General features: G+C 38.6%; 1 protein-coding gene across 2 annotated transcripts; it reads right to left on the bottom strand.

The window, feature by feature from the left end:
• Positions 1-153: 153 nt before the first annotated feature.
• Positions 154-19,196, bottom strand: LOC107741764 (GON-4-like protein). 2 transcript variants are annotated; one of them, XM_016554547.1, is made up of 31 exons: positions 19,158-19,196; positions 17,272-17,519; positions 17,067-17,165; positions 16,689-16,930; positions 16,443-16,517; positions 16,300-16,350; positions 15,270-15,320; positions 15,074-15,172; positions 14,595-14,705; positions 14,306-14,479; positions 14,002-14,221; positions 12,871-12,972; positions 12,748-12,788; positions 12,561-12,673; positions 10,304-10,505; positions 10,028-10,114; positions 9,262-9,436; positions 9,010-9,160; positions 8,356-8,506; positions 8,030-8,146; positions 5,913-7,697; positions 5,228-5,522; positions 4,944-5,107; positions 4,607-4,804; positions 4,348-4,491; positions 2,677-2,982; positions 2,498-2,608; positions 2,227-2,386; positions 975-1,251; positions 781-883; positions 154-697 (listed from the first exon to the last, which is right to left on the bottom strand). In XM_016554547.1, the coding sequence occupies exons 2-31, from the start codon at positions 17,498-17,500 to the stop codon at positions 584-586; spliced, it is 6,147 nt and encodes a 2,048-aa protein (XP_016410033.1). In that variant the 5' UTR covers positions 17,501-17,519; positions 19,158-19,196; the 3' UTR covers positions 154-583. The 2 variants fall into 2 exon arrangements, with proteins under 2 accessions (XP_016410033.1, XP_016410032.1); XM_016554546.1 differs by lacking the exon at positions 19,158-19,196 and adding an exon at positions 18,050-18,166.
• Between the last annotated feature and the right edge of the window lie 1,418 nt (positions 19,197-20,614).

Raw genomic sequence — 20,614 nt, forward strand, 5'->3', positions numbered from 1 at the left:
ATTACCAACAACTTGTGCATCATTCACAAAACTAACATCGGAAGCAAAATAAAAACAAAATCACCCTGATATAAAAATACTGTACATGCCCCCCTATGTTCATATTTTCACAGAATTTACGATCAATCTGTTAGAAACAATTTTGGTGTGAATCTGCCGGTTAGTGCTTTACAATGAAAAGTTTTTTTTCTGCATCGTTTGACTAATCAAATATTTCACTTTGTGGTCAATAAAGGGCTATAAAACTTGCCCACCAATGGAAATTCAATAATCAGGCCCTGTCAGAACCTGAGCCATTTTTGGGCTACAATTCTTCAGGTATAACCGTGTATGCTGGATTTGTGTGTTTAGCATTTGTTTGATAACACCTTCATATTTAGTGGATTTATACTTCATATGTTACAGAGAGACCTTCCGACCCTTTGTCACCATACTTAAAATATGTCTTTGGCAGGTGTTAGTGCAAGACATGGGGTGTATGTGCAAGACTAGTCTCCAACTAGAAGAACTGCATTTGTGTTTTAATGCACAGTCAACAGTTCATATGGATGGAGAAAAGTCTGACCCTTTATGACTGCAGGGCTCAGTCCTGCTCCTCATCAGTGGCAGACTGCTGCTCAGCAGCCTCGTCCTCTGAGCTGGCCTGACACGATGATGTATGGAACAGACGCATCAGGTCCCGAAACCTCCTTGAAACCTGCAGAGACATTGTTGTTAAAAAAAGGCAAAGAAAGGAAAGCTGTGAAGAAAAAAAGACCTGTAACTTTATAATTGTGGTACCTCACTGGCTGTTTTGTTGCCGAGCTGCTCTGACACAGCCTGAAAGGTGCTCTGATTGGCTCCTTGCTGCTGACAGGCAGTAAGGATCACTCGATCGGCCTCCCTATGAACCAGATGATAAAAGAGGGCCATGTAAAACACAAGCACCATCAGATGATGCTCAAAAACCCATCCCGATCTGTGGCTGTGCTCACCTGGTCCAGAGAATGACCCTCTCTCCACTGGGAGTGAGGGAGATGTTTTTGGCACACACAGGTGTGTCTAAGGCTGGGCTCAGTGTGCTCTGCCGAGTGGCATCTCTCTCTCCTGATTCAGATGAATCTTCTTCATCCCTACTGTGCTTCTGTGTGGTCGTATGATGCCTCGCCTCTTCGGTTTTCTTGTTGTCATCGTCTTTGTTCTGTATTTTCTGCTCTTCTGGGATGGGGGAAGGGGGTCTCTCTCCTCCCTCCCATACAGGCCCATCACCATCTGCAGATCAGGTGAAGAATTTTTTTAATCTTTGTTGTTTCCAGTAAACAGTCAGTACACTGTAGATATGACACTGAACAGTCCTACATTTTAAAACAAATATATATTATACTACATGTAATACATAAAACAATATACTATATATTAATTTAAATATTAGCAAATAAAAATTATTTGCTCAATGTAAACTACCATTCAAAAGTTTTGGGGATGACAGGAAACGTTTTTTTTTTTTTTTTTTTTAACAGTAAAAACAATATTGTGAAATATTACCATTTTAAATAACTTTTTTATTTAAAATATATTTTAAAATGTAAATTAATTTCTGTAATGGTAATGCTGAATTTTCAGCAGCTATTATTTCAGTCTTCAGTGTCACTCTAATAACTGATTTGGTGCTCTAGAAACATTTCTTATTATTATCAATGTTGAAAACAGTTGTGCTGCTTATTTTTGTGGAAACCTTGATACATTTTTTCAGGATTCTTTAATGAACAGAAAGTGCTAAAATAACTATTTTACTGATGTCCTTGCTACGTTTCTGGACCTTGATCATGTTAGAACCCTTGCTGTCTATGGGAGGGGTCAGACAGCTCGGATTTTATCAAAAATATCTTAATTTGTGTTCCGAAGATGAACGAAGGTCTTACGGGTTTGGAACGACATGAGGGTGAGTGATCAATGACAGAATTTTCATTTTTGGGTGAACTATCCCTTTAATGCATCTTTGCTGAATAAAAGCATTAATTTCTTTGAAAAAAACCTGCTGACCCCAAACTTTTGAACAGTAAATTCTTTTCAAGTAAATTCAAGTAAATTGTTCTTAAAAAATCACGAACAAAAACAATATATTAAAAAACAGTCAAAAATAACTTGAGGAACTCTGTAAGAATGCCTGTAGATGCTGCTTGTAAACATTAAAAATCTAACTAAAAGCAACAAAAATTTAGAGAAATTAAAGAAATTAGGCTTTACCATGATGTGGACTGTTTGCTCCACTGCCAGTCTCCTCTTTAACCTCTTTCTCTGCTTCTCCATCCTCCCCTTGTCCTCTTTCCTCTTCCTTTTCTTCCCCTCCCCTGTCAGACGGAAACACAGAATCGCGACTCTTCAGTACCTTAGAGCCATTAGTGGCCTGATGAAAGGAAAAAAGAAAAAAAAAAAACCCATATAAGGAAACATGGCCTCCATCAAAACATATTTCAAGACAAATTATGCCAAACCACAAAACAAACACAGCGAGCACCTTGTTGCTATGACAACGCAAGCATCCCTTTCTCTTATGCCTGCGATGTTTGGCATCATGGCTGGAGTCATGACAAGGACATGAGCAATCTTTCTCAGGCCAATCACAGTCCTGAAGAAAAGAATGAGATTAACAACTAAACAACTGTGAATTCACTGGGTTGAGCCAAATGAAGATACCTTGTAGTTGCCATGCGTGCGCATTTCTTTCCTCCTCCTGCTGCTGATCTGTCGAATCTTGTGGGACTCTTCATCCTCCTCTAGATCAGGCAGAGTTACTTCCTCAAATCCTCCCCATACACCAACTCTAGAGCCCACACTTATCCCTGCCTCTCCATCTGTCCCAGTGCCCACGTCCTCCGGCCAAACTGCCTCCTCAAACTGGCCAGGACGTGCTGGGGGTGGACGCATCTCTTCAAAAAACATCCAAAATTCTCCCTGTAGGTGCGTGTGGCCCTTAAGAAGGGTGGCCATCTGTGCTTTGAGCTGAGTTACAAAAGCAGAAATAATGGGATTTAGGAAAACAAAAACAATAAACAGTCAAAAAAAAAGAGTTTTATTAGGTCCTTGCTGTGAAGCTACAGACAAACGAGTGAATAGTATCAAGTAATGCTATTTCATGCACATTTTGATGTAATGTTTGGGGTTGATATGATTTTTAATGTTACTCATGCTCACCAAGGCTGCATTTATTTAGTCAAAAAATACAGTGAAAAGTAAAAACAGTAAAATAGCAAAATATTACAATTTAAAACAACTGTTTTCTATTTGAACTAGGGCTGTCAATCGATTACATTATTTAATTGCGATTAATCGCATGATTGTCATGAGTTAACGTGTGATTAATCACAACTTAATCGCACCTTTTTATATGTTCTAAATGTACCTTAAATTAATACTTTTCAAGTTTTCATAAGGATGCTTTATGCAAATGTATGTTTATTATTAGTGAAACCATAGTCAACATAGAGCATGAAGGCTAGACATGTTTCATAGGTCATAGATGTTTTTCAATGAACATGTCTATTAGACATGAAAAAAAAAGAACATAGAAATACCAGGTCCTCATTACTTCTCTTTCTTTGCACTGAGCAATACTTACACAAGCCTGTTTACATTATTTGCAGGACAGGGCAGCTTCTTCCGAACATGCAAAATGTACATTTATTATTTATTATTATATTTGTTTTCCTCTCTGTGCCCACATACTGTATTTTGATGCAGCTAAATTCTCAAGAAAACAATTTTCATTGATATATTTTACTGTTTCAGTTGTCAGACAATGGAATGAATATGAAATAGTGACTGAAACGCGACCCAGTAAGACTAAATAACCAGCTCTCCCTCCTAAGATGTTAATCTGCACAAAAATCCTGATAATCGAGCCGTCGTCTGATGAAATCAAATAGGCTACACATAAGATAAAGACAATAGCTGTGCTGTGATTTCGGCTATACTTGCATGTAAAATTAGAGAAGCAACATAATATATATTTTAACTGAAAGCGCTGCTCCTCTGCCGCTCGCTGAACAGAGCAGACGCAGAGAAAGAGGTGTGTGCGCAGCGGGAAAGAGAGACCTCGCGCTCGCGCAGCAGTACCAGCGAGTCTCAGAAACTAAATAAAGTTTGGGCAAACCCTAAAGATTTGTCGCTAGGCGCTTTTTAAAAAAAAAAAGAAAAGAAAAAGTCGCTAAATCTAGCGACAAAGTCGATAAGTTGGCAACACTGTCAGCATCTCCATTTCTCCAACTAACTAATGGGTTAGGCTACGGGTCAAACAGAAAATGTGCGTATCTTTATAGGACAGTGCAGAAAATCTTTCATTTTATTCACAAATACATCTATACATACCTCTTCAATCCCAGCAGGACTGAGAGGACTTCCACTCTGCAGCGCTCTCACTATCTTCTGGTAATGAGACGGATTCTCCCCAAAACTGATCTCCAACTGACGCAGGAATCGACGACTCCTCTCAAAGGCTTGCTGCTCTTCAAACTGTGGATGGGAGAACGAATATATAGAAACAGTTGTTTTCTTTTTTAGTGATTACATTACTTAAATCACTTATTTGAACAATTCACTTTTCTGTCTATAAAATGATTGTATTTACCAGTCCACACTCCACAGCTTGCTCAGGCAAAAGAAAAGCAGCAAAGTCTTTGAGGAGCTCAGGCCAGTCTTTGAGCAGAAGCTTCAGCTGGGAGAACAACTCTAAAACACTGGGACTCTCCCCCACCTGGTCAAACTCATAAAGCAGCCCTAAAAACTCCTCCACCTTACCAGGAATGTCTTGCAAGGCCTCACGCACCTACAACAGCAAAATAAATGGAAGGAATATGAGAGAGGCACAATTAGTGAAACACTTTTCACTAATTAGAGAAACAAGTAGTGTTTCTCTAATCGATATAAAGGTGATACTAGCGAGTCAAATATCCAAGTGGTCTGACCCGGTTGAGATAAGCCTGGGCAAAAGCCATATCTTTGCTCTCTCTCATTGGATCGTTGTCCAAGATGTGGTCATCGTATAACAGAAGTAGCTTTGAGGCATCTTTACTTCCTCGTTCTTGACGTCGACCACGCTTCAGACTACGTGGGGGTGGGCGACCACGGCCTGTAAGAGTAAATAAACTGAATCAACTGAACAATTCATACTGAAAAATTAACCAACCAGGGCTCAATTCAACTGACATCCCTGAAAACAACATAACCAGGTGTTAAAAGTTGGGCTGACCTCTTCCACGCCCCCCTCCTCTCCCGCTGATCTGTGGAGGGTCGTCGCCGGGCAACGCTTCTCCCTCAGGAAGCTTTCCACCTTCTCCCTCCCCTGCTTCCATCTCATCACCCTTCATCGCACCATCATCCTCATCGTCTGAGTTCTCCTCCTGCGAATTCTGGGATGCAGGGGAGTTTTGGGAGTTTGGGGAGGTGGGGGATGTTGGGGACGTGGGCGAATTGTCCTCCTCAGAGTCTCCCTCTCTGCACGACCTCCTCTCTGATGCCAACCAGGTCAACTTCTCCATTGTCTCCTACCGAGGGAACACAGAGGAAACAAATTAATAAAACTCTAGAAAGAAATGGAATACAATGACTCAAGCTTTTAAGCATAATACTTATTTAGGAATGCATGATATATCAGTACCAAATCGGTTATAGATCAATTTATTGGTATCTGTTATATATTATGTATTACATTTTGCATGCTCATTTAATATACTTTTTTAGATATTAGTCATCCAATGCTCACTTAATCTTTGAAAACACTAAAAATTTAATAATGTTTTTAAATGCAATCTCGCAAATCTCAAAATGAATATGTATTTTCATCCTGCACATTCTAATGTTGTGATGCCTAAATTCACTTGTAGCATTTAAAATGACTGATTTTAGTAATTTAGTTTTAATTTATTTACACAAACCTGAAGCTCTGGAACAGACAACACAGATTCCTCTGATGCTGATGACATCACTTCCTCTTCATCTTCATCCTGTGTGAGATCATCAAAATCCTCCTCTTCTTCATCCCTCTCTCCATCTCCATCCTTCTCTTCCCTTCCTTTGTCGCCACTTCCATCCCTATCTGTTTTCCTGCCACCTTCTCCATCACTGTTCTTCTCGCCTTCATCTTCATCACGTTCTCCGTTTCCCCCACTTTCCCTCTCCTCGCCCTGTCCCTCCTCGTTCCCACTGGACTGTTGCTCCTTTCCATCTCCAGTGCTGTGTTTGCGCACTCCTGGTGTTTCCTGTATGCCAGAGGTGGCTTGGATAGGAGGACACTCGACAGTATCCGTCTCCACCCTCGCGGAAGCTTCAGCACCACTGTCCGTGCTGGTCAAACTGGAGTCAGGGCTGCAGGAGGACTCAGAGAGTGCCAGGAGAGGACTACCAAACAAAGCCCCTGCCATTTCCTCTTCCCATCTGTCACCAACCATTTCCTCTACCTCTTCCTTTCTTTCCCCAGCATCTTCTCCTCTAATTGGCAATGATGTGGCTGGTGTTATGGTTTTTAAAGGCACCTCAGTCCTACCTTTGTCATTTAGGACTATGGAGCTAGTAGGAATGTCAGAACAGTTAGTTTGCTGGGATACACTTCCTGGTGCGCCTTCAGCAGGAAGTGGAGCAGGTTGGTTCAGAACGATGGAGTCTTGGGACAGAAGAACAAACTGAGGAACACCTGCAGATGAAACAGTTTGAACCAGCACAAACTGAGAACTGTCTGCTGCTGGTGATGCTGTCAGAGTACAGAAGACATTCCTTTGACCATTTTCCACACTATGCTGTATGGGAGTGACGTCCTTCATGGTTTGCAAAGAGTCACACTTGGATCTCTGTGTCGTCTTTCCAATGTAGGGATTTGAGGCGTTTTCCAAGGCATGTGTTCCAGAAACTACCTGTATGACAACATCCTGAGAGGGAGATGTGACCAGTCTGTGTGTGGCAGCATTTTCATGGGCTTTGATAACAATGACGTTATCTGATGGAAAATTCTGTGTGACATTCAAGGATATTGGCTGATCCATAATGACAGCAGGGTTGCTTACATTTCCCATATTCCCAGAGGACAGGGGCAAGAGCTGGGGCAGCCGGAGGGCTGGTCTCAAAGGAGCAAGTTTTCTAGGCATGGTCCGGTTATTGTGTTTACTGGACATCTGCTGCATGCCACACATCTTGACTGTCCCAGTACTAAGTAAAGGGATGTCACTTGGGGGTCTCTGGACTGCAGTAGGGGGCAAGTTGGCAGGAGGGTATGCTGGATTACCAACCCCCAATTTTGGAGTAACATACTGGAAGTTAACAGGACAAGAGGTGCTCAGTGGGACAGTCCCATGGGCAGGGGTCAAAGGGGGCTGAACCAATGGAAGCACCCCATTAATAGGAGTGCTAGGCGCTTGGGTTAATAATATTACACCATGTGCTGGGAGTGGTGTGGAGACGTTGGTCAATACATTTCCTGAACTTGTAGGACATGGAGGCGCTTTAGCCAGTGGTGCGAGAGTAGGACGGGCGAAACCACGTAGAGGCCGAGATTTGGGCTGTGAAGGGCGAACTGGTCTCTGTGAAGGGTGCAGACGCAGAGTGACGCCTTTAGGAAGGAACTGTGGGTAGCGTGTTCCTTTCGGGAAGACAAGGGTAGGATATTTGGTGGTGGAGGTCACCTTTAAACTGCCCAGACAAACTGTCCTATGGATGTATGGCAAGCTTTTCTGTAAAGAAATTTGAAACCATCAGGAGTGTACTTAAAATCAGACAGATAAAAATGTTTTATAATGGTTTTAGTGAAAGAGTCTAGGGCAGTGATTCTTAACCACATTCAGATGGGCCCAATAAGTCTTAATAATTAGAATTTTGTTATTTTAACAATGTTAATGCTAAAAAAGAACATTAAAAAATGTACAATTGTTCAGCTTATTTTTATTACAATAGAAGTACCAGCGGTACATATCAGTTAAATAAGACGGCCTTCAAATATTGTCTTTGAAGGTCCACCTAGGGGGCCTTGTAGGTTGAGGACCACTGGTCTAGGAAGTTGTGATACCTTCAGCCAGTTAGGCATGACGTCTTGCTCTCTCTCCACAGGAGGGCGCTCCTCTCCAGGCACCACAGGTCTGCACATCACTGGCAAAGGAGTAACCACACGATTCTGGCAGTAAAACTAAGAAAAACAATATTACATTGTCATAACTTTTAACCTCCATTCTTCATGATTAAGTATTATTATTTTAATTTGTAGTTTCAGAAGGTGTTGAAATCATAGATAATTTACAGAAACTGGGGAAACCATGGAGCAAATGTCCACCACCAATCAGGGCTCAATTCATATACTAGCGTATATGAAGATAGGTAGATGAACAGATAGATCACCTTGATGATGTTGTGCAGGGCTCTGGGGGCCACCATGTCCTTCACACGCACACGCAGCTGCTCCTGACTCTTAGGCCGGATCAGATAGCGGCTCATCAGGTGATATGGGAACTCTGTCTGATTGAAGTGCTTTAACCCCAAGACTAAGAGACTGTAGAGAGGTGAGAGCAGGGGACGAGAGAGAGGCAGAGGGTAAACTGGGTGAAGGTAAGTGTTTGCTAGGTGGTGTCAGTTGTCCAAACTCCACAAAAAAGGGCTTGTTTTGAAACAAGCCCATATTAACATTTCTTCCTTCACTGACCTATTCCAGTATTATTGGTGTGACATTTGCAAGCAAAAGGTGAATTCTAACTTCTCAGACAAAGTACTAATTCCCAGACATCAGAAAAATCTCTATACATTTTTTTCCACCTTTGATACAGAAATACGTTTTCTCTATTGTAGAAAAGCCATGGGAAATGTGCATAGTTCAGAGAACGTTTTTTTTCCCCAAAAACTTTCCACATTAATGGGGACTTTTTTCGTACATGTTTTTAAAAAACTGAAATATATGAGACACTAGATGATATACTACATATAAATAATGCAAATATTTATACAGTATATTAAAACATTAAAAATGTACTCCTGTAATTGAGTCAAAGCCATTTGTACCCGTCTTCTCCTTTGGTGTAATAATGTTTGCTGCGTGGGGGATGCAGGACTGGATCCAGCCTACAGTGTGGTAGAAGCTCTGGGTACAGAAACACAGAGCGTGTGGCGAACAACCATGCAAGACCAGCAGGGAGCAATGGGTACGAACGAGCTACAGAAACAAAGAAAACATACTGCCATCATATATACACATCTACACGTGTGACTGATTTGATTAATTGGGTCATATGAAATAGACAGGAGATGCCTAACCTGAGTTTGGGCGAATGGGTTTGGGAGGAAGATACAGAGGAGAGGGACATTGCTTTAACTCCTCCAACAAGTTGAGGGAGGACTGCAAGTTACACACCCTAAACATGCTTCTAAAACCCAGATTAACCGCTGACCTCTCCTCCTCTGCCCGCTCCGCAAATGACAGCAACTCCCCCTGTCGACACAGGACAGGAAACAATTAAAGGTAAAATTACAACTTGTCAAGCAAACTCTCAACAACTTTTGAGAAAATAGTCAAATTTAATTTTGATATAATAAAATGTTATTATATAATATATAAAAATAAACAAATATAAACATTTATTTTAAAAACAATTTAAAAGCATATAATATCACTGATAATAATAATAAAATTTAAAAAATGTGACATTTTGAATGTGGCATAAAGCTTTTTTGTTTTCCTTCTAAAGTCCTGTGTCAAAGGTGTTAAAACTGCTTTATAATATCACATTGTATGCAAATGTTTTTATGTAAATCATAATATCTTGGAAATTACAATCTCTTAAAGGTAATAAAGGGGAAAAGGATATTTTAATTATCACAGAGAAGAAATAAAATGCATTTGTACTTGTTATAGTTGTACTGCTTTTTGACTTTCAGTAAAGATGATAAAAAAACAAGAATTTTTCAAGCAACACAATTTTCTTTCCGCTGTTCGCTTTTAAACCATGTTCAGTATTCTTTTCTGGTTCCTTAAAGTTTCTAAAAACAAGACACTGGTGTGTTTAATCCCCAATTTTCTTACCAGGAAATGTTTGGTGGTTTGAGCTTCACTCTGTAGTGCCTCCTCTGGGTTGCACAGCATATTGACCTGTGTCAGTAACTGGACATGCTGCAGAGGAGGGAAAAAAGAAAAAAGAAAAAAGTTACTGACAAAATGAAATCATATCAAGATCACACAAGAGAATGAATCACACCTATCAGACAAAAAGCAACATTCTTTGGGCAAAAGACTAAATCCTTGTGACCAAGGTAAATTATGCATGTTCATTGTGCATGGCGGTGTTTAAAACTCTCTTACTTGCTGAATTTGCTGCTGCAGTTGTATTCTCTGAGGAGACATGACCACCAGAGGACAGCTGGGCTGCACAAGAACAATGCCAGACCCAGATGCATGCTGGGTGGTCTGAACCTGGTTCTCCCGTCGCTGCTGCAAAGCGTCCAGCTGCCCTCTGACTGTCCGCCTGCATGCTGTCAACATGTGAGCCAGCGGCTCCTCAAACCTGATGACAAATAGAAACACAGTGAATGGGATGTTTTTAACAATGGGATGTTATAATTACTGCAAAGAAAATCTGTTGAACTGGCATTCTGATGAAACATAAAATTTCAATTATTTTGAAATAGTATTCTTAACTAGGGATGCATAATATATCAGTAACTTATCGCTTACTGGGCAATATATAAGATTTTCTCATTTACTTTATCAGCTGTAATTGGATATTGGCTATTGAATTGTACATGCTCTTTTCTCAATTTTTCCATTCAGCCTACCTTTGTAGTACCAGAACTAAAGTATTAATAACAAATATATAAAAAAAATAAATAAATCACTATCCATTTTAATTCCATATTGTGAAGCATTTCCAGGAGAAAAATGAAGTGGGAGTTGATTTTATCAAGAGTAAGAATTACAGAATCATGAAAAGTGGGAGTAACTTTTAAATGCGAGTAATTTGACAGCTGCATATATACTAATTGCATAATAGTAGAATTATCAGCAGACAACATAATTATGACTCATTGATTTGTATATTTTCCTCTACATATACAGTGGGGCAAAAAAGTATTTAGTCAGCCACCAATTGTGCAAGTTCTCCCACTTAAAAAGATGAGAGAGGCCTGTAATTTTCATCATAGGTATACCTCAACTATGAGAGACAAAATGAGAAAAAAAAATCCAGAAAATCACATTGTAGGATTTTTTGACATTAATTAAAAATCAAATCATTGTTACGTCAATCATCAAATATGACAAGCAAATTAAACAGGCCAAGTCTCTTACACTCTCTGTACTCTAGTGAATGACCATTACAGGGACACTGTGCACACACTCCCTCTCAGTGTGGAAAAGACAGCACAGACCTCAATGTACCTCGTTAACATTTAAAAACCCCCATCAACCACATCTCTGTCTGTACCCAGAACACAGTGACGCACATGGAACAACACACACACACACACTACAAGCTGTAATGACTCCTTCTCAGGGTAAATAATAAGCTGCAACAGTGTGTGACATGTCCATCTCATGACAGTTTTGTGCTGATTGACACTGTGCTATTTCCGTAACAACGTTAATTACGTACATACTCAAAGAACCCAGAGATGACAAGCCTGATGTGACCAGTTTTAAATAAGGGCTCAGACAGGTACTGTTGATGATCATAACATCAGAAAAAGGGGCATACAGTTTAAGGGACGCCCTTTCAGTCGGTGTCAGAGGTTTGTTTGTGTGTGTGTGTGTGCATACATGCAGTTAGCCGTTAAGTTTTCCAGTAAAGCTCTATTTAAAGCCTCTGTGCCTGGATTCTGCACGTAGCACAGGTATATGATGAAATCTTTTCAGCACGTCCACAGTGACGTACACACCTGCACCTGTACAGTACTCAGCAGTGGGGGGAGGGTGTGTGTGTGTTCAGTCTATAGTGAGTGTGTACATGTAGCTCTGCAGTGTCCATTCCATGTCCTGGGTCTATAGTGAAACAACTGGACACATTAGAGCATTTCTCTGCCTCCCTACCCAAACAGACACAGCACTCCTTTGCTGCTCTGTCCCAAAGGGAGGACTCATCTTCAGAGTGTATTAATATTTCTTCTTGCTTTGTATCTTGTATATGGTAAAATACTTTTTTTTTTTTTTATCAGAAAGCAAATGCAAATACAGGAGGAAAGAAATACAGGCTGAACATAATTTAAAAATATAAGAAATATATATATATATATATATATACATACACACACACACACACATATATAGCATATAATATAATCATATTAACAATATATTAATAATACTAAGAAATATAAAATTTAATTGTCAATTATATTTCAAACAATATATAGTAAATGTAAAATGTTATACACTTACAAATTAGTAGTTTAAAGTTATATGAAATTGAAAAACAATATAAAATTAATTATAAAAATAAAATGTAAATAAAACATATATTTAAATATATAAATAAAAAATTTGGAAGTGTAAATAAGGACAGAATGTCCATAGAAATGGCCAAAATTCTTATTATTGAGTCCTAAACTAGGGGTGTGTGTGTTACCTAATGGCTTGAGGGACATTGAATTGTGGTGCGTCATTGGCCTCCTCGTCACGTTCCTCATCTTCTTCATGACCCTCCTCATCTTGTTCATTGGCAGCCAACTCATCATGGAACTATAAAACAGGAGGGAAAATGAGTGAGGAGTGACTGGACTTAGTTTGTTCCTGTTAGTGTTAAGTCAACTTACTGTCTCAAACAGCTCTTCCATGAGCTCATTGACTTCCTTCTCTGCAAAAGAGATGAAATCATTACTAAAAGCAAATAATTTAAACAGTGTTTTATCCAATCTACAACCTGTAGAAAAACTCACTTGTGATACGAACAGCACGATCATTTCGATAATCCTCCAAATCTGGCTCATCTAAATCATCCAGGAAGTTATATTCAGGGTCATCATCTTCATCAGCCTCTTCTGAAATACAGAGAGGGAATTGTAAGAAGAACTGTACCTTTCATGTGTGAGAACACACACGTAGAGCAGTGATGCTGAGAGGAAACTGGGGAAAAGGTCAGGGGAAGAAAAACATGAGTGGAAAAAACAGAGGTAGTACTTAACCACTGACACACACACACACTCACATTAAACTAGTCTCACACTCAGAGGAAGACATTAAGACATTTAAGAAAAGTGCTTTGACAGCATCTGTCTGAGTGCAACAGGCTTGATGATAGTGATTTGTTTAAAGGACACGATCGCACTTGGAGGTTCACTGGTTCAGCCCAGGCCAGTAAACAAGAATGAGAACAGCCCCAATTAATATTATATACACTACCATTCAAATGTTAGGGGAAAGAAGTATTTTATGATCGCAAAGGTTGCATTTATGTGATCAAAAATACAGTAAAAATAGTAATATGTTAAATATTATTACAATTTAAAACAACTGTTTTCCATTTTAACATTTTAAAGAGCTATTTATTCCTACGATCACAAAGCTGAATTTTCAAGAAGCCATTACCCCAGTCTTTAGTTTCACATGATCCTTCAGAAATCATCTTAATATGCAGATTTGGTGCTCAAGGACCATTTCTTATTATTATCAATGTTGAAAACAGTTGAACAGGTTGAAAACTGAGATACATTTTTTCAGGATTCTTTGATGAATAGAATGTTCAAAGGAATAGCAATTATTTACAGTTTTTGTAACAATCTTTAGTAACAATGCAAATTTTTTTACTTTCACTTTTAATGCATCCTTGCTAAATATTTATTATTTGTTATTTTGGGTAATGTTTAAAATAGTTTTAGGAGTAGAGTTTCTTCTTGCAACTTTAAGAACTTGTGTAAGAACCTTATAATTAATTTATTTAATTATATTAAATTAATTTATTATACTGTATATAATATATATATATATATATTTCATATTAACAGAAATTAAAATTAAAAAGGAAATACGTTTTGTGAAAATCTTGTGCAGTAGATACTACACCTGCTGACCTTCATTGTCCAGGTTAGAGGTCATGAGTCCCTGCAGCCACTGTGTCCATTCACGGTCCTCTGGTGTGGAGACGTTATCGTACATATCTGGCGTGATGTCCGGCGCACAGAGCTCTGCCTCCAGCTGATCCAGAGGGACGTCCCTCAGCGGACGTTTTGACCGAGTACGACAAGCTACCAGACTGTCATCTGGCTCCCCTCCACCACCATTGCTCAAAGTCTTTGGCAGACAGACAGACTGATTTTAGAGAGAAAACCATATATACTAGGCAGAGAGATTTTTTGTGAGTATGTGATTCTGTACCTGGTAAGGCTCCATGCAGAGAGGACCGAGTTCAAGTTCTTTATCCACAGCATGTAGTTTCTCAATGAAGGGGTCAGGTGCCCTAAGGGACCGTGAGGGGCCACTGGATTGAGGTGGGGCAGGGGGACCCATAGGCACTGCTTCAACTCTCAAGTGCCTGGAGAGCTTGGGCTTCTGTGACAGGGATGGAGGAGGAAGAAAGAGAGACAAAAGAGACTTAAACCTTGTACATTGTGTAAAAAAAAATTAAATATAAGTGTGTACGTGATTGTAATACTGTGTAAAGTACCAGTCTGGGGCTGTTGCTGGCATCATCACATTGGGGAGGTGTATGAGAGGACGAATGTCTGCTGCCACGTGGCGAGGAGGCCGTGCTCTCCACATCACTCTCCAAAAAAGTCTGAGAGAAAATTCAAACATGTTCTTTAATAAATCAGTCAAAAGGCTGTTACTGCAGAATTGGTAATCTTGTAAAGATGTACTTTTGTGACTTTTTTTTATTAAATATATTTTAAAATGTAATTTATTCCTGTGATTTTCAGCAGCCATTACTCCAGTCTTCAGTGACACATGATCCTTCAGCAATTATTGTACAATGCTGATTTGGAGATCAAGAAATATGTCTTATTATTATCAATGTTGAAAACATTTGTGCTGCTTAATATTTTTGTGAAAACAGCTGTGCATTTTTTTCAGGATTCTTTTTTTTCTGCATTTTTTTAATTAATTATTTTTTTTTTAATTAAGTATATTATATATGTTATGCACCTCCTCAGCTGTTTCATCTTCTTCGTCTTCATCAGGACAATACTCTTCATCAGAGGAGTCCTCCTCTTCTTGCAGGGGAATGTCCACAAACTGGGGTGGCTAAGGAGAGAGTCCCATTTACCAATTAGCAGTGAACATCAATCAAAAAACAAACAACACAAACTCTCTCAGGTGATACATCACAACCACCTGATACCTTAATTTCACTTGGCTTCTTTATTGGAGAGATGTTCCAATTGCCCATCCCCTGCGGAAAAAAAAAACAATCAGCACCCTCACATACAGGTGCATCTCAATAAATTAGAATGTCGTGGAAAAGTTAATTTCAGTAATTCAACTCAAATTGTGAAACTCGTGTATTAAATAAATTCAATGCACACAGACTGAAGTAGTTTAAGTCTTTGGTTCTTTTAATTGTGATGATTTTGGCTCACATTTAACAAAAACCCACCAATTCACTATCTCAACAAATTAGAATACTTCATAAGACCAATAAAAAAAAACATTTTTAGTGAATTGTTGGCCTTCTAGAAAGTATGTTCATTTACTGTTTTCACCATGTTTCCAAATTCTCTACCCCAGGTCCAAAAGAAATGTAAAGAAGGTACAAACTGAAAACATTAAATACTTTTGCGATCTATTTCCATTTGTTATTTTCAAAAGAGAAATACTGTCATGGATGTTTACAGAGCGGAGGTCACCTTTTTTAAATTCCAATGGGAGAGATGGACTTTTATTTGTCTTTTATTATTATTTTTTGCTGTATTGTTGGTTACTGTGTTATTTCTGTTTCAAAAGCCAGCAATAAATAACACTTTAATATCTAAAGAGTGTTCATGTGATTTTATACATTAGTAATGTTGGGAAATGAGTAAATGCATAATAATCGTCATAATCGTAAAACCTCCATGCCACGCCAAATTGAGGCAGTAATTAAAGCAAAAAGAGCCACTATGAGTCTTATGAAGTATTCTAATTTGTTGAGATAGTGAATTGGTGGGTTTTTGTTAAATGTGAGCCAAAATCATCACAATTAAAAGAACCAAAGACTTAAACTACTTCAGTCTGTGTGCATTGAATTTATTTAATACACGAGTTTCACAATTTGAGTTGAATTACTGAAATAAATGCACTTTTCCACGACATTCTAATTTATTGAGATGCACCTGTATAAGAGCTTAAAATCCTCAAAACCTGCTCATAAGGAGAAAAAAAAACATACTCACCACCCCTTTCTCGACAACTTCTTTGAGCTTAGAACGGGTCATTTTAGGCTCCTACATTAAACAGAATATAAATATAAATCAAATTAAAATTACCATTTTCAAACAGACTTCCACTATAAGAGTTAAATAAAGGAGGAACTTACAAACATGGGCATATCTTGTGTGTCTCTTATAGCAGCTTTCATCATGGCCACAACATGCTCATTGGTTACCACCTCCTGAGGTCAAACATAAAAAAACGATGTGTTTATTTTCAAACTACATTTGATGGTAGCATTTTTCTTGAAGGCACACAGATTGATTCATTACTACAAGAGCATTCGTTTGATGTCTCAAGAACACAAGCATAAAATTTAAACGGACTTCCATCTCATTGAAATCAGACTCACGTGGATGATGTTACGAACGTTGACAGAGGAGAGCTTAAGCTTTTTTGATTTGAGTGTTAAATCTCTATCCAGCTTCCTCAGCTCTTCCTCACTCTCATCCTCTTCCTCAAGCTCTTCTAAAGTCTTCTCCATATCTCCATTCTTCTCAGGGATCTCTCCTTCCACCTGAGTCATTGCACTCTTCTTTACATTCACTCCATTCCGTTTCTTTAGCCACTCCTCCCCTTCACACCTGTCCTCATCTAAAGGTTTACAAGCAATGAGACTTCAATCAGACTTTGGAAAACCCCTAAATACAATAGTGATGTTTATCTTAGTTAGAAAGTAACATAACTAAGTGAAGTGTGGTTAATGGCAAAGCTAAATGGTCTGACTCACCCACAGTGATGACCAGACCCAGTTCTGCATCCTCCTCTGACTGCAGTGGGGATGAAATTGGAGAGGACTGGACACTGTCACTGTCGTCCTCACCATGGCCTACACACACACACACACACACACACACACACACACACAGGAAATAACCAAATATCAAGCTCTGGTCTAAACTTCACTCAAGTAATACTGCTTGAATCTACACTACCTGCATTGAAGTTCTGCTCATGGCAATTGGATGGATGAAAATTTCTGTCTGGAGACAGCGTCTGGATTGAGGTCCAGCTCTTGTTCTTAGTGGGGGTAGAGACCTTTCTTCTCCAGGAACTAGGAGGCAGTTTGACAGAGAAAGAAGACCTGCAGATAGATTCTCTCTTAGATGCTTTGGCAGGATTTGGCTGTGGTTCTGGAGAAGAAGACTTGCGTTTCCACCCCATGTTCAATCTGTCTCTGAGCCTGAAAAGACAGGTAACGTTAAAGAAAAACTAGTGATACAAACTAATGTTTTGCAACTAATCTTCAAAAGTTTCCCAAAAGTGTGTATTCAACAAATTATCAAATAAATAAAACAATTAATTAACAGTCAGATAAACAAAACTAATAGTACAACATTCTTTATGGTTACGTCTAAAAACCTAGCGAGCCACCTGCCTAGACAGCAATCTAGTATGGAACAGAGCCCATTCATAAAAGTAATAAATTATAAATACATAAGTGTTTATATTCAGTAAAAAAATTTTTTTTTAAAACTGGTATACCAGAACAATGTACACAGTAAAATATGTGTTTTTATTTCTAATTCACTGTTAACCCGATGGAGAACACAATCTGTACGTTTGTTTCTTCAGATGTTAGCTTATTGGCTAACTGAAGTTAGCATTGCGCCCCTAAATAATACATATCACTTAGAAACAGTTTACATTTGTGACACTGAAGGATGTTATTTGCGGTGTTCACATTTCATAATGTAAAAAAAATCCTCTTACCCACGAACAAGTTTTTGTAGCCATCGGAGGCTTTCTAATACACATTAGCCCGCCGCTTCACAATAAACGACGAGTGTTGCGGTCATTTCCTTCCCTCACAAACACAGACAATGACAGACTGTTCCCACACCTCAGTAGATCCAACACGCCGACTGCCCGTGTCCCTCAACGACAATATTTCAATAATATACTTTGGTAGTTTTAATCATCTAAATAGCGTTTTGCGAGAAAAAGCGATGAAAATATGGCGCTTTGACGGTTTTTTTTCAAGGAAAAGACCCTCAAAATCACAATAATTAACTTTTATATTTTTATTACCTGTACATCTGATTTGCTTCCTTATATTTTATTTTAGGCACATTAATTAGCCTATATAGCCTATTATTACGACTCTATTCGACCCTGCTGTCAGCCTGTGAGTCTTTTTTTTTTTTTTTACTTTACAGCCACGGGGTTAAGAAAAGAAAAGAAAAGAATTAGATAGATAGATAGATAGATAGATAGACAGACAGACAGACAGACAGACAGACAGACAGATAGATAGATAGTTAGATAGATGGATATTATAGACCTTAGATACTCTAGGTCTATAATATCTTAATGCTTTTCTTTTTTGTTAGAGAACATACAGTAAATGGTCTTTAGCTTTCTTAATAGCAGGCTACTAAAATGAACAGATACATAGTTTTCAAAATTGTACATTTATGTATGTAAAATGAGTAGGCCTATATTATAAGATAACGACTCATTTTAATTTTGTTATCATAAAGGGAGGAGTCTATTGTCGGGACTGTATCTTCAGTTGCCACTTGAGTTTCTCGCTCTTGTCCAGAAGTGGAGCAGTGCAAGATTTCCTCTAGACTTTCATAAGCTGTGAAAAATCTTAAAATAAATGGACTGCAAAGAAAATGCCCTCAACTACCATCATTAATTGGCTTAACGGAGAAAAAAGAAAAAAAAACTTTACCAACATTTAACTTGAAAGTTATATGCCAGCTGTAAACAATGGGCAGAAATCTATCAGCTCGTGATTTTGCCTCTGCTAAGCGAGAAAAACCTCGCCAATCAAGCGTTTGGCAGATTCAACCGGCAGCAACGAGACACTTGCCTCTTTGGAACATGGTGGTGACACCTGACACTGTTCCCGAGTTCATCATCCCCTCACTGTGCCCGGCGAGACTCGAGGGATGCGGAAGACAGAAGGCTGGAGTCGGGAGTGGACGGCGGCACACTATTCCCCGGTCCACATCACCGTTAGTCCGAGCAATCACGCGCTGCTGCCCGTTCTCAGAGGAGCACGACTTGAGCTTCATGGATGATCTTCAGACTCATATTTTGTCAGACCCGACCACCAGAGCTGCAATGTCACTGCCTCATCTCAGCAAAATGACCACTCCGTATGGCGTTCTGACACTTGGTGAAAGTCCGTGCGTTTGCAGAAGGGAATCGTTGTTTTTTGAGGAAAGTGTATTGCAGGAATTTCTCAGAAATGCAAAACATACGCCTTGTTTAACTACGCATGGTCCTGTGAAATCAAACAACCAGTCTTACAATTCTTTCTCACAAGTTGGACACGTGAAAACGCGGGCCTCAGGTGACACAGCTCCTCTGCAGCTGCGAGATTCATGTGGCCATTCAGAACTAGCGAGACCTGCTCACCTCAATGGACCTTATGGATTCCTACAGAAAGGATGGAAAAAATGTTTACGTAAAGCGGCTCCCTGGTCTCGGTGAAGTCTAAAGAAACTGGATATTAACTTAAGTAGCAACCACATATGTCTATCTCACACTCAGGGTCAACAAATGTCACATAGGTTTGGCATCCATCTTATCTTGTGTGAATTTGGCTTTGTATACATCCACTTGTAGCATTTTCCAATTTATAACAGAAATGTGAAAGAAACTTTGTGATTATAAAAACGTTTTTAAAAATAAAGGTTCCAAAAGGAATGATACAGCTGTCATACTGTAAAACAATATTTCAGTGAAAGGTTCTTAAAATAACCTTTTTTATGTTTAGAGCATTCTAATAATCTGAAGAACCCTTTTCCAATAGAAAGAACGTTTTGTGCATCTGAAACGTTCCGGAACCTTTATTTTCTAAGACTGTTGGTCCAGTCTGGTCATAATTGTCTTGTTTAGCCTATATATGCAAACAAATGCTACACTTCAAATGCTTTCTGATATGTTGATGCATTACCATTAAACGTATTCAGAATTTCAGATACATAAATGAGTACATAAATGAGTATTGATCATGTAAATAAAATATGACACGTACATTATATAAAGAACAAATATTGTTTGAGCGAGAAATGGTGAGAAATGATTTATTAAAAATAAAGCCATGGCATTTCCCTCTTCTTGTTTTCAAATTAATGCTAAATTACTATATGTATGTATGTATGTATATGTATATATTTATATACATGTATATATATGTATATACATGTGTATATATGTATATACATGTGTATATATATGTATATGTATGTATATGTATATACATGTATATACATGTGTATATATATATGTATATGTATATATATATATATATATATATAT

This window comes from Sinocyclocheilus rhinocerous, unplaced genomic scaffold (assembly GCF_001515625.1).
Source record: "Sinocyclocheilus rhinocerous isolate Xijiao unplaced genomic scaffold, SAMN03320098_v1.1 scaffold616, whole genome shotgun sequence".
Taxonomy (NCBI): domain Eukaryota; kingdom Metazoa; phylum Chordata; class Actinopteri; order Cypriniformes; family Cyprinidae; genus Sinocyclocheilus; species Sinocyclocheilus rhinocerous.

Bases quoted from the DNA above. Each gene is read 5' to 3' on its own strand.
- LOC107741764 (XM_016554547.1), bottom strand. From the start codon at position 17,500: ATGGGGTGGAAACGCAAGTCTTCTTCTCCAGAACCACAGCCAAATCCT. The intron at 10,115-10,303 runs GTAAGAGAGTTT...CCTCCTCTGCAG, and splicing joins TGCAGCAGCAAATTCAGCAA to CATGTCCAGTTACTGACACA. The intron at 2,387-2,497 runs GTGCTCGCTGTG...TCCTTTCATCAG, and splicing joins TGCGTTGTCATAGCAACAAG to GCCACTAATGGCTCTAAGGT.